This window comes from Mandrillus leucophaeus, unplaced genomic scaffold (genome assembly GCF_000951045.1).
Source record: "Mandrillus leucophaeus isolate KB7577 unplaced genomic scaffold, Mleu.le_1.0 Scaffold143, whole genome shotgun sequence".
NCBI lineage: Eukaryota > Metazoa > Chordata > Mammalia > Primates > Cercopithecidae > Mandrillus > Mandrillus leucophaeus.
Genome location: NW_012101399.1, coordinates 3,775,125 through 3,788,634, shown reverse-complemented (window position 1 = coordinate 3,788,634; position 13,510 = coordinate 3,775,125). Strand labels below are relative to the sequence as shown.

The window sequence follows — 13,510 nt, the reverse complement described above, 5'->3', positions numbered from 1 at the left end:
TTTTTTTTTTTTTTTTTTTTTTTTTGTATTCTTGCATCGAAAGCCTGTGGAGGAATTGCATGAGGTATATGATAGGAAAGTAAGTTTCCTTTCTTCCACTTCCAACACTTTATAGCAGGCCTTCTATTTGGTATAGTGTAGTTTAATATAGCCCTAAACTTGGGTCTGTAACTCCTGAAAGCTCTGTTGTTGTGAGTTAGTGCCCAGGTGGGCGATAGACTCTCCCTGGAGTGGAAGGACACGCAGAGCCTCCTTTAGGTGATTTAGAAGATGCAAGAACGTTTTTTTATCAAGAGTACTGAGGTGGCATGAATGTGAAGGTTGACCTAAAGAATTACCTGAATCATCACAGGACCTGTAGGAGTTTGTGGTGCCTGGAGGATTTATTAAGTAGGAATCTTGTGCAGTTTGTCAGATTTGCCTAATCATGGGAGTCTCCTGAGATGCATCTCAGGCACCTGGAAAACCGTATTTTTCAAAAGCACCCCAAGTGATTTCCTGGATGTTAGTAGAAGCTACTGGGCCCTAATTCAGCCTTTGTTGTCTTTTGGGAAGTCATCAGGTAACCTGGTTATGCCCATACTCGCCCTTGCAAAGAAAGAGACATAAAATTTGAGGAAGTCAAAACAGATTGTGGATGACACACAGGTTCCAGGAGATAGGGCTTCCAGTAGTCAGTGCTTAGAGTGGTAGGGACACCTATTCTCCTGGCTTGGAGTGGCTGAGACTAGAATTTTGTGTAGCATTCTGATTGGTGGCAAAAAACAAAAATCCCAAGTTCGGTGACTTCTTGGCTTCCAGGGATGTCCCTGTTAACTGTTACTGCATACTGTCAGAGTTGAGAGTGGGCCTTCCATTTTTCTCTGATGCACATGTTCTTTTAGCCTTCTGTTATTTTCTCCATAGAGGGCTACAGGGTACTTTTAATCCTAAGGGTGCATTTGATTACAAGTTTATTTGTTTCTCTTAAATGGAAGTACTTGGCCAACTCCTCTTTGTATGTGGGAGGTCTCCAGGCAACTGTGAACAACTTTTAAAGGCTGCTAAGAGGTCAAGAAGTACTTTGCTGAGTCTTGTTCTGTCTCTTTAAAAACAGACTTCTTTGTCTTGCTTGAGCTCTAAAAGTATGTTTCGTCTTTGACTCTGTCTTAGGCTTTCTGCTGCTGCTTTGGAGGGATCACCCACCCTCCTTATTTTATCCTACAGCCCTCTCCCTAATACATAGTTAGATTCTAGTCTATTATTTTGCATGCAGGGCCATTCTACATAAGCATTCTACCCTGTGCCATGTGCGAGTGCCATGTGTTTGAAACAGAATCCCATCATCCTTATTTTTCTGTGTCCCTAATGCCTGTTAGATTTCTGAACTCTCAGATGTAATCTCATAGTCACCTGTAACTCTCCTTAAACCACAGAGTGCAAATAAACGGTAACTGTTTTCTTCATCAATAAATGTCAATAAAGGGAAACTTCCTTCCTCACTTAGATCTAAGTGATCACCAAGTCTTGTCACTTACTTGTTTGACTTTTCTCTGCCTCTTCTTTCTTGATTCCTAAATATACCACCTTCTATTTCTCACCTCCAATTCATACTGAAAGCTATCTTCCTCTGCCTGCCAGACTCATCTTGCTCATTTTTTCTCTATAAAATGGGAATAACTGGCCTGGCGCGGTGGCTCAAGCCTGTAATCCCAGCACTTTGGGAGGCCAAGATGGGCAGATCACGAGGTCAGGAGATCGAGACCATCCTGGCGAACACAGTGAAACCCCGTCTCTACTAAAAAATACAAAAAAACTAGCCGGGCGAGGTGGCGGGCGCCTGTAGTCCCAGCTACTCGGGAGGCTGAGGCAGGAGAATGGCGTAAACCCGGGAGGCGGAGCTTGCAGTGAGCTGAGATCCGGCCACTGCACTCCAGCCTGGGCGACAGAGCCAGACTCCATCTCAAAAAAAAATAAAAATAAAAATAAAAAAATAAAGTGGGAATAACTGTACCTGTGTCACAGGGCCCTTGTGAGAATTAAGACATGTGTAATGTAAAGTGTTTATTGTATTGCTTGGCGCAAAATAAGTATTCAGCAAATAGTAGCATCCTCTGCTTCTTACCTCCTGCTAAATTTGATTGTCTTTCACTCCACCTGCGTCCATACCTTGGCAGTAGCAAAGTATGTAGCCAAAAATACGGGACATGGAACCGTTGGTTTGAGCCTTGGTTTGAACCTCCAGATTCCCGCTTACCAGTTATTCTCTTTTGGGAAAATAAGTCAGTTTAGTTACTGACCTATAAGATTGTTAGGAGTGCAGAACGAGATAAAGTATGTAGAGAGAATGCTGCCTTCACAGGCAGTCACGATGCAGATGCTTCTTGTTTTTGTTCTTAAAACCTGTAGTCTAACCTATTTGGTGTAAGAAGTTTGAAGCAAGTATGATGAGTTTTTACTTTTTTTTTTTTTTTTTTTGGCAGGTTAAACCCATCCAGAGTAATGGCTGCGGCCTTACCCAGGACCCTGGGGGAGTTGCAGCTGTATAGAATATTACAAAAAGCCAATCTACTTTCTTATTTCGATGCCTTTATCCAACAAGGTGGTGATGATGTCCAGCAACTCTGTGAAGCAGGAGAAGAGGAGTTTTTGGAAATCATGGCACTCGTGGGCATGGCTAGCAAGCCCCTTCATGTTAGAAGGCTGCAGAAGGCTTTGAGAGACTGGGTCACAAACCCTGGGCTTTTCAATCAGCCGCTGACTTCCCTTCCTGTCAGTAGCATACCCATCTATAAATTACCAGAGGGATCACCGACATGGCTGGGAATATCCTGCAGTAGTTATGAAAGGAGTAGCAATGCCCGGGAACCTCATTTAAAAATCCCCAAATGTGCTGCTACCACCTGTGTGCAGAGCTTGGGACAGGGGAAGTCAGATGTGGTCGGGAGCCTAGCACTGCAGAGTGTTGGTGAGTCCAGACTCTGGCAAGGGCACCATGCCACCGAGAGCGAGCACAGCCTCTCCCCGGCAGACCTGGGCTCCCCCGCGTCCCCAAAGGAGAGCAGCGAGGCACTGGATGCTGCCGCTGCGCTCTCTGTGGCCGAGTGTGTGGAGCGGATGGCCCCCACACTGCCGAAAAGTGACTTGAATGAAGTGAAAGAGCTGCTAAAAACCAACAAGAAGTTGGCCAAAATGATAGGTCACATCTTTGAGATGAACGATGATGATCCACACAAAGAGGAGGAAATTCGGAAATACAGTGCAATATACGGCAGATTTGACTCAAAGAGGAAGGATGGGAAACATCTCACGCTCCATGAGGTACAAAGCCCGCGTTGTTCTTTCTCTGTGTGTGTGGCATGTTGCTAGTCGTTAGAGATAAATTTGGTAATAGTTTGCCGCAAATGTGATACACTCCCTGAAAGCAGTATTAAAAACACTGAGGTGTTAGCAACACGTAGCTCTTTTGTGAAAATAGACCGTGTTTATTGTGTTAGGGGTATATTTGTATTGAACTTGAACATGTTTGAGCTTTGGAACTACAGTATGAGGTGACTTTTAGAAAAATGTCAGAATTTAAGCAGTGAAAGCATAAAGTCTTTGCAATTGAAAGGCAGTTTGTTTTTTAATTAAGAAAACTAGGTTTTAAATATAACTTTTAAAAAACATTTTTGTAGGCTTTTTTTAAAGAAAATAATTTTGTAAAAATAGCGAGAACTTAAAGCAATTCTCAGCTTGCATAGAAAACAATTTGATGATTGTTGGAAGAATTCTTGCTTTGAACATCGTTTTGGTTTGATGTTTGGCATTAAACATTTTTATCTTTATAGTAAGTACTGTAGACATAGTCTGCTTAAGTTCATGTGTGTATATATGTGTGTATAGACACAACATTTTCTGCATATAACATACATACTTTATGTGTGTGTATAAACTTTAACATTTACTCCTTTTCTTCTCGTCTATCTGGTCGACACATCATCGTTAAAACTCAGCCCAGAATAAGCTTAAGTGTTTTCTGTTATCTTTTCCTTCAGATAGGATGACCTTTCCTTTCCATTTTTATCCCTACATATACTTCTGTCACAATAACTTCAACTTCTTATTGTACTTATTTGTGTACTGGTCTGTGCTTCACAGTATACTCTGGGTTTCTTCAAAGCAGAGATAATGTCTCCTTCATCTTTATATTCACAGAGTCTAATGTACACAGTAAGTGCTTGGAAAATAAATGTGTTTTCAAAAATTAAAAAGACTATTTCATAGCTTATTCTTATTTTTTTTTTTTTTTTGAGATGGGGATCTCGCTCTGTCACCCAGGCTGGAGTGCAGTGAGTGCAGCCTCGATCTCCAGGGCTCAAGCAGTCCTCCCTGCTCAGCTTCTTGAGTAGCTTCAACAACAGGTGTGTGCCACCACACCCAGTTAATTTTTTTTTTTTAAGTTTTTTATAGAGATGGGAGTCTCTCCATGTTGCCCAGGCTGGTCTCAAACTCCTGGGCTCAAGTGATATGACTGCCTTAGCCTCCCAAAGTGTTGGAATTACAGGTATGAGCCACTGTACCTAGCCTGATCTTTTTAAATAAATGATTTTAGACGTGAATGTTGGAGCTTGAGATCAGATAATTGGTTAGCAGAATGACTTAAGTCATAGCCAGTCTGTGACTTGATCTATTTTGGGAGTATCCTTTGAACCAGTAGAGGAATCCACTAAAAGGGCTATATGGCTGTCATTAGTAGAAAAACAAAAGGCAAAATGTGTTGGCAATTTTAGTTTCATGCTTTAATCTAGTTTTCTTATAATTTTTAAAACATGGCAATGAAACTCAACAAAGTTGAGTCAAAAATACCTGTATTTTTATCAAAGTAAAAGTATTTCTAAAAGATTAACAAACCTAGTTAACCTGACTTTAAAAAAATCACACCCTACTTTTAAAAAATCTAAAAAGAATTATTTTACACTTAGCTTTCGCTGAGGGGCTCTTTGCCTCTTTAGATAAGTAGGTACATATAGTATTTAAGTAATGAGACCGTGGGTTTCCCAAAATAAGGAAATACTCAAAATGAATGCCAGTAGGCTGAAATGTGGGGATGGGGGCTTTGGAAGTTGTGGCTTGTGTTTTTGAGACTTAACTTAGGCCTACTTGTTACTTGTAACTCCAGTATGTGAATCTGGTCCGATAATATAGTTTAGGATAAATGTTTATGAATCAGGAAGCTTTCTTAAAACTAGTAGATATCTAAGATCTTGGAAGAAATGACAGAATCCTGAGGGAATTGCAAGAAGGTACTATTAGGTATATCTTTTAGGTATTATGAGAATTTTACTTTTTTTCTCCTGATTATTTACAATTAGCAGAAGTTTTTTTAGTTCTTCTAAGTTCCTGAGATTAAAGAATGTTGCTAGTTTGTACTCAATTTCCACATAAGGAATATATGACTTATTCTTAATTCATTGTTGGCTTAATCTCACTGTTCTGAGGGTTTTCTTCATATAAATTGTGTGGATACTGTTCTTTTAATCTTTCAAGATATAGAGCTATATGTAGGTCACTAGTGGATGAAATTCAGGAAGCTATCTATACCTGTGAGTTTTTTTCAACTGTTCAGTACATAAGATTATTTTTCTTGTAATAAGAAAGAAATATTTGTTTATATATTTATAATAACATAATTTGTTTCGAAATGTACACCATAAAGAATTATGGAATGACTTATTGTGAAGCCCCCCCCCTTTTTTTTTTTAAGCTAAAGAATCAGTGGTAGTCCTACAACCTGGCTAAGTCCGGTCTGTTATATAGGTGTCAGATTGTGAAGAGAGTGAGTTCTGAGGCTTAGAACCACTCACGTTGCTGGTGTTCAGCAGGTGCTAAGGGACAAACCCAGAAGCAATATCAGAAAAAAGCCAGCAGGCAGCGTTGCATCTATCATAAAGGGTGTTAACAGATAGTAGGTGGTAAACTAGGCAAGCAGTGTGCCCCCAGTCTTAAATCAGTGAATGGATGAGGAGAGTTCCCAACTAAAACTTGGGAACAGCAAGGCAATAGAGAAGGTAGTAACTTGTAATACTCAGAAATGTAAGCAGGTAGATAATTTGGCATTACAGAATATTTGTCAGCAGATAGCAGCTTCCAGTCAAAGAGCTCTAGAAAGATAGGAAGGAGAAGAGGAGAATGTAGTCAGCGGTAACTGTAGACTGAGCAGAAGAAATTCTGCAGGCATTGGGGTGCTAAGCAAGATAAGGACCCAGGCCTATAGAATAAACAGTGATGCCAAGCTTTGGTCAGTTTCCATTGTAGTGCTGAGAAGTCAAGGCTGAGTGTGTCAGAGGAGGCCAGCAATTTCACCTTTGAGAGAGGAGGAATGCTGAATCTGAGAACAGCATATACTTGGACACATTATTAAGTTAGCCTGTTTTATTCTGAACTCTCAATCTCAGAATTCATAGATTTCAGCATCTAACAATTGAAATGTTGGACTTTTCCTTCTGGTGATTTTTAAAAACGAATTATGGTAGTCTATTTCTTGAGTCAGTTTTGGTAAGTTACATTTTTCTAAGAATGTCCATTTCATCCAAGTTTTCAAACTTAGTGGCATAAAATTATTTATAGTTTTTTAAGACCTAATATTGACCTAATATTGGTTGTACACTTATCTCTCCTTTGCCCCAAACAACCTTGCCAAAGGTTTGCCAATTTTATTCTTTTTCAGAGATCTGCAAACTAGAGTCTGTGTGCCCAGTCTCACTCACCTCCTGGTTTTATAAATAAACTTTTATTGGCACACAGCTGGGCCTATTTATTTATGTACTGTTTGTGGCTGGTTTTGAGCTACAATGGTGAGTTAAGTAGTTGTGACACAGGCTGTTTGACCCGTAAAGCCTGAAATATTTACTCTCTGGCCTTTTACAGAAAAAACTTGCCCACCTCTGATCTTTTTGAAGAAGCCGCTGTGGGCTTAGTTGCTATTCTTGCTTGTGCTGTGTGCATGTATATATGTGTCTCCTCTTAGTTATTTTATTGTTCTTATCTAACTTAATTTGGGTGCTTAGTTCATTAATTTTTAGTCATTCTTTTTCTAATATGAGCAATTAAAGTATAAATTTTCACTATGTATTGATTCAGTGTTATTCCCAAAGTTTTGTTATGAGGTTATTATTTTTCTATTTTAATTTTATGATTTATTTTCTGACCATGAGTTATTTAAAAGTGTTTCTTTATTTCCAAATATGAGTATTTTTTTCCTTAATTAGTTTTCCTAATGATTTCTGACTTAATTACATTGAGGGCAAGAGTACATGGTTTGTGTGATGCCAACCCTTTAAAATTTGTTGAGAGTTTAGTTATGGTTCACTTTGTGGTCTGTGTTTTTTACGTTTGGAAATGATATCTTAAGCGGTTGTTAGTAGAGTGTTCTGTATATGTCTGTTCTAACAAGCTTACTAACTCTGTTCTTCAAATCTTAGGTTCTTAACTATTTTGTCTGCTTGCTTTGTCAGTAAAAAAAGAGTTGTGTGCTAAACTTTTACTGTGATTGTAGCATCTGTTTCTCTTTGTATCATGCAGTAATCTTATCTTTAATAATGAATTTTGCTTTAAAAAGCTGTTTTCTTTAATGTTGATATAAATACATGAGTTCTCTTTTTGTTGGTCATTGCCTATTATTGCCTATTACATCTTTACATCTTTTTTTTTTTTTTTTTTGGAGACAGGATTCACTTTGTCACCCAAGCTGGAGTGCAGTGGTGAGATCACAGCTCACTGTATCCTCGACCTCCCAGGCTTAGGTGATTCTCCCACTCAGCCTCCTGGGTAGCTGGGACCACAGGCATGTGCCACCACACCTAGCTAATTCCTCCCTCCCTCCCTCTCTCTCTCTCTTTCTCTCTCTCTCTCTCTCCCCCCTTCTCTCTCTCTCTCTTTCTCTCTCTCTCCCCTTCTCTCTCTCTCTCTCTTTCTCTCTCTCCCCTTCTCTCTCTCTCTCTCTGTTTCTCTCTTTCTCTCTTCTGTCATTCTCTCTTTCTTTCTTTGTCTCTCTTTTTGTAGGGATGGGGTTTCCGTGTTGCCCAGGCTGTTCTCGAACTCCTGGGCTCAAGTGATCTATCTGCTTCAGCCTCCCAAAGTGTTGGGATTACAGGCGTGAGCCACCACACCTGGCCTATTGCTTATTATATCTTTATGTCATCCTTTTATTTTCAGCCTTTCTAATCCATGTTTTATATATATGTTTTATAAATACTAATCAGTTGGATTTTAAAGAACCCAGTCAGACGTTCTTTGTTTTTTAACTGGAACATGTGGTCCATTTACATTTATTATATGACTAATATTTTGGATTTTTTCCCATTATTTTATTTGTATCTCCCCTCTAGCCCTGATATACTTTAGGTTTTTTTCTGAGAGGGGCCAGTAATGGTACCCTAGCCTTCCCAGTGCTGGAAATGAAAGTCCTGATTGCCTTTTGAGCCTCCCTAACACACAGTTGTTCACAGTGTTTTTGTGCCAACAGTGCTTAAAGTCACAATCATTTAATTGTTGGAGATTATAATTTTAACAACCTGTAAAGAAAGTTTTTTTAGGAATCAGTAAGTCACTCTTTTTAAGGATAAAGATAACTGTAGTGAGTCCACTTTTTAAGTCCAGTTATAAAAGATAGAAAGCTAACTTTAAGAGGCCGTGCGTGGTGGGTCACACCTGTAATCCCGGCACTTTGGGAAGCCAAGGTGGGCGAATTGCTTGAGGTCAGGGGTTCGAGACCAGCCTGGCCAACACGATGTAACCCCGTCTGTACTAAAAGTACAAAAAAATTATCCGGGCATAGTGGTGCATGCCTGTAGTCCCAGCAATTTGGGAGGCTGAGACAGGAGAATCGCTTGAACCCGGGAGACTGAGTCTGCACCACTGCATTCCAGCCTGGGTGACAGAGTGAGACTCCATCTCAAAAACAAAAAGGAAGCAAACTTTGAGAAATCTTTCACATAAAGAAATGAGTGGAATTTTGGTATTTTGGGCCACAAAAAGAGGAAATGGAGGAAATAAGTAAACCAGGAAGGGAGAATATCTTGTTACTTTATCCTTTAAACAAAATTAGATTATTGGCATTCAGAAAAAGCTAACAGTGCTGCAGCAAGTGACGAGTTGTTTGGGAATATTTTCATTTTTCTTTTGTAATTATATCATAATCGTTACTGATTTCATTATTAGCAACTAGGGAGTATGAAATCTGGGTAACACTGACAACACATGTTTTTAAGGGAGAGTTATTGATTTGTTCGTTATTAGCAACTAGGGAGCATGAAATCTGGGTAACACTGACAGAACACATGTTTTTAAGAGAGAGGCTTCATGAATCAGCTTTTTATTACAACTCGGGGGTGAGCTAGAGTTATTTCTCCAGCCTCAGTTTTTTACCAGGTTCCCTGAGGGCCTGGAGTTTAGTCTACTTTTCTGGTTTGTGGGAGCCTGAATTCAGTGACAATGAATGCATTGTGTTTATTTTTCTTGGTTTCTGGAAAGGTAATAGAAGGAATACTAGAATATTGTTTTCAATTTGTGTTGAAAAGTTACTTTCTGTGGTTGTGCATAAGCTAGTACCTCTGAAACGTTGTCAGTTAAAACACCTTACTGAAAATCAAGCGTTTCCTTAGTAATGTAGATTTATTAATATGAAATAGAAATCGCTACATAAAAAGGTATTTGAGAATCCTCTTCAAGGTCATTTAGCTACTGCCATGCTGAAACTGAAGTTGATTTGTTTTGAAAATCATTATTTAAAGTATACATTTCACTTTTAACTTAGGGGAGAAATTTATCTATTGATGACTCTTTAGGAGGAGGGGAGAAGGCTGAAAATAAATTCTTCCTTCAATTATGCTTTCATATTCAGCTATGGGTTTAAAATAGGAAACTTGGGTTTATTATTGTAACTTGCTGTCAGTGGCCAAATTAATTGTTTCAGAACAATATAAATTACAGTTATAAATTTGGGGAGGAGGATGTTAGATATCTACATCATACCATATACCATAACACATTCTAGATGGTTTAAAAACTTAGGTGGGAAAAGTAAAACGATTAGACTAAATTATGGAACATTTATATATTATTAGAGTAGAAAGAGTTTTTCTGTGCCTGTCACCCACAGCATAGAAACTGTATGGCTGATGACAAACTTTAAAAAAAAAAAATCCCGTTACATATGATGAAGAGTTGACGCTGTTAATAAAGAATTCCTGAAGTTCTAAGAGAACAAAACATTGTAATGAGTCAAAGATGTAAGAAAAAAACTTTAGTTTCATAGTCAAAGAGATGCAAATTATAACCAAATGCTGTTTTAGAAATGTAAAATTGGTAAAGTTTTAAAAAGATAATAACTAGTGTTGGTCAAGATTGTAGGAAATGTACTCATCATATAATCATTGTAACAGCATTATGATTTAGAGCAACTTCTCTGAGGGTAGTCTGGTGGAATGTATAAATTTCTTAAAATTTAGTATACCCTGTGACCTAACAGGTCTATTTGTAGGAATGTATTGCAAAGAAATAGTTGGATATGTGTGCAAAGGTGCACATTTAAGAATCTCTTATGCAGCTTTTTTTAAAATAGTACCTGGAAAACTGGAGGTAGTTCGATGTCTAGGGCGATGGTAGTTTAAATAATATATTGCTGTTTTCTACAATGGAATATTGTATGTGTGGGTAGTAAAAGTGATATTATAAAGGATTTTTCAATTCATTCATCAGTCAACAGATTTATATTGAACTTCCAACCCATGCCAGATGCTAATGTAAACAAGCCGTGTCTCTGCCTTAATACATTGGTAGAAATAAAAAATATACTGAAAAAAGTAGATTACAAATTTGTATGTACATATATATTTAATGTTTATAAGTACACCGAAATATTGGAATAATGTATATTAGAATATCGTCATTCTGGATGGAATGATTGCATGCTATTTATTTTTGTTTTCAAAAATTTTAAGTAAGAAAAATTATTCTAAATAAAGATGAGATGCCTGGCTGGGAGAAAGGGTGACTACAGTAGTCCCCTCTTATCTGTGAGGGACACATTCCAAGACCCCCAGCTGGATGCCTGAAACTGCAAATGGTACCAAACCTTATATACATTGTTCGTCCCTATACATGCATACCTATGATAAAATTTAACTTATAGACACAGCAAGAGATTAACAACAATAACTGTTAATAATAATAAAGTAGGACAGTTAGAACAATATGCCAGCATTACTGCTCTTGCACTTTGGGGCCACCGTTGAGTAAAATAAGGATAATTGGAACATGAGCACTGAGATATCAGAAGCGTCCATCTGATGACTGAGATGGCCACCAAGTGACTGACGGCCAGGACTGTAGACAGTGTAGACAGTGTAGATGTACTAGACAAAGGGATGATTCATCACTCGGACGAGACAGAGTGAGATGGCACACAGTTTAAAACTTACGAATTGTTTATTTGTATAATTTTTCATTTAATATTTTTGGGTCACAGTTGACCACAGGTAACTGAAACCTCAGACAGCAAAACTGTGGGTAAGGGGGTACTGCTGTACCTGATTTCTTATGAAAAGGAAACAAGAACTAACACTAACCACAACCTTGTGCCAGGTGTGTCTCCTCATCTATTCTTGTTAGAGCCTTTTGGGATAGTGATATTATCCCATTTTGCCTCTCAGAATACCAAATACCAAGCCTCTCAAAAGTGTTGCATGTCCAGAGTCATAGCTGGTAAATGATGGAGCAGGACTCTTCTCAGGTCTGTCTGCCATCACGTCCCATTTTCTTTTTGCTAATCATCGTGCCTTGGTTAAGTTCATCTTTTGCATATTAAAAAAATTTGATATACCTCTTGACAATTTCCTGTATCTATTTATATTGACAAAATTATGTGAAAAATTTTCTACTTTGTTAAACAATTAAGATTTTGTGTTTATGATAACAGAATTTTAGTACAAAGTGTTTGGTCAACTAGCAACTCTATATTGGCAATATTTAATAATTATTGAATTATGAAAGCGTGGTAGAATTACATGGATCTTAGAGATTAGTCCAAGACCTTGATTTTCCAATATAGCCCTAGTACGTGATAACTCTATTTTTTACTAAGTGATTTGATAAATGTTTAAAATCATATGGTCTTGATTCCTTTTTAAGAATTTTCATGTCAGTTCTTAAAAAATCTGTCAGACTATCTACATTGATTTTTGGTTAGAGAAGTGGTGTCAGCAAATCCTGTATTCTGATATTTTGGTTTTTTTATAAGCAAGATGCAGAATATTTTTCCCTTTTTATTTTCCTTGTTGTCTATAAACTCTCCTACCTAACCAAAAAAAGCATATAAATAAATAAAATCAAGATGACTATCATGATTAATTTGGGCTCTGTGAGATGGCAGATTGGTTGATTTTCTTCAGAAATTTGGCATTAGGAATAATTAGGAATAAATACTATTCTGATTTTTATGAATTATGATTTCATTATATAATGGTGTGACATTCTTATATTTTAAGTGAAATCTTTTGCATTTTGATGAAATTAAAATGTTCTTAATTTTGAAACTCTGTTTTGGATGTCCAGCTCACTGTTAATGAAGCAGCTGCTCAACTCTGTGTGAAGGATAATGCCCTGCTGACAAGAAGAGATGAGCTTTTTGCCTTGGCTCGGCAGATTTCTCGAGAAGTCACCTATAAATATACTTACAGAACCACCAAGTAAGTATTTAACTAACTGTCAATATTTTTCCGTTGCTTGATAGAAGTAGAGTTTGAAACACTTGTTGATAGAATAAGCATTTCTGAAAAAGTAGAAGTATGATTATTGTTCTAGGAAACTAAACGATGCAGTGACTTTTGAAAACATTGCTAAGGTGATTTTTGTTGTTTAATCCTCCTCTTTCTCTTTTAAAAGGCATCATTCTCTGGGTTACTATAGCATTGTTCTGGTAGTGGTTTTAGACATTCGTCTCTCACACACACACACACTTTGGTTTTGAGCGTGATGAGGGGATTTAGTCAGCATTATAGATGTATTGGTACGCCTGCTAACTACATGAACTTGTTGAACTCTGAGGAAATAGAATGGTCCTTTTTGCAAGGTGTTTGCAATCTGATGAGATTAGCTGGACATGTAAAACTACTCTATTGACTAATATCAAGGGAAAATTGAAAGATACTTCTATTACTAGCAAATGGGTTATGGAACACAAGTTTGAAATTTAAAAAACGTGATGTTAGAAAGCAATGGTGGTTTCAAAATTTAATCTAAACACAGCATATTTTTCTTCACCTTATCCTTACTTGAGCCATAAGCATTTTCTACAGGATAGGACCATTTGATTTTGTTCACTTGATTCCACACAGACCCCGATTTCCAGCCCACATTGTGTTGTGCCTGCCGCTGCCTCTCTGGATGCAGATGACCACTGCATTAGAGTAACTCTCAGTTTTTGTTGAAAAGTCACATTCTGAGCACCCTCTCCAGCACTAATAAATCACATTCTTTGGGGATGGATCCC

At 37.8% G+C, this 13,510-nt stretch overlaps 1 protein-coding gene across 1 annotated transcript in view; it reads left to right on the top strand.

Annotated features, from left to right (window-relative positions):
• NAB1 (NGFI-A binding protein 1 (EGR1 binding protein 1)) overlaps nt 1-13,510 on the top strand; it is a 42,171-nt gene that overhangs the window by 7,553 nt on the left and 21,108 nt on the right. The window contains exons 2-3 of the mRNA XM_011974224.1: nt 2,463-3,300; nt 12,574-12,707. Of these exons, the coding sequence (XP_011829614.1) occupies nt 2,463-3,300; nt 12,574-12,707 (972 nt within the window). The remainder of the gene's footprint in view (nt 1-2,462; nt 3,301-12,573; nt 12,708-13,510) is intronic.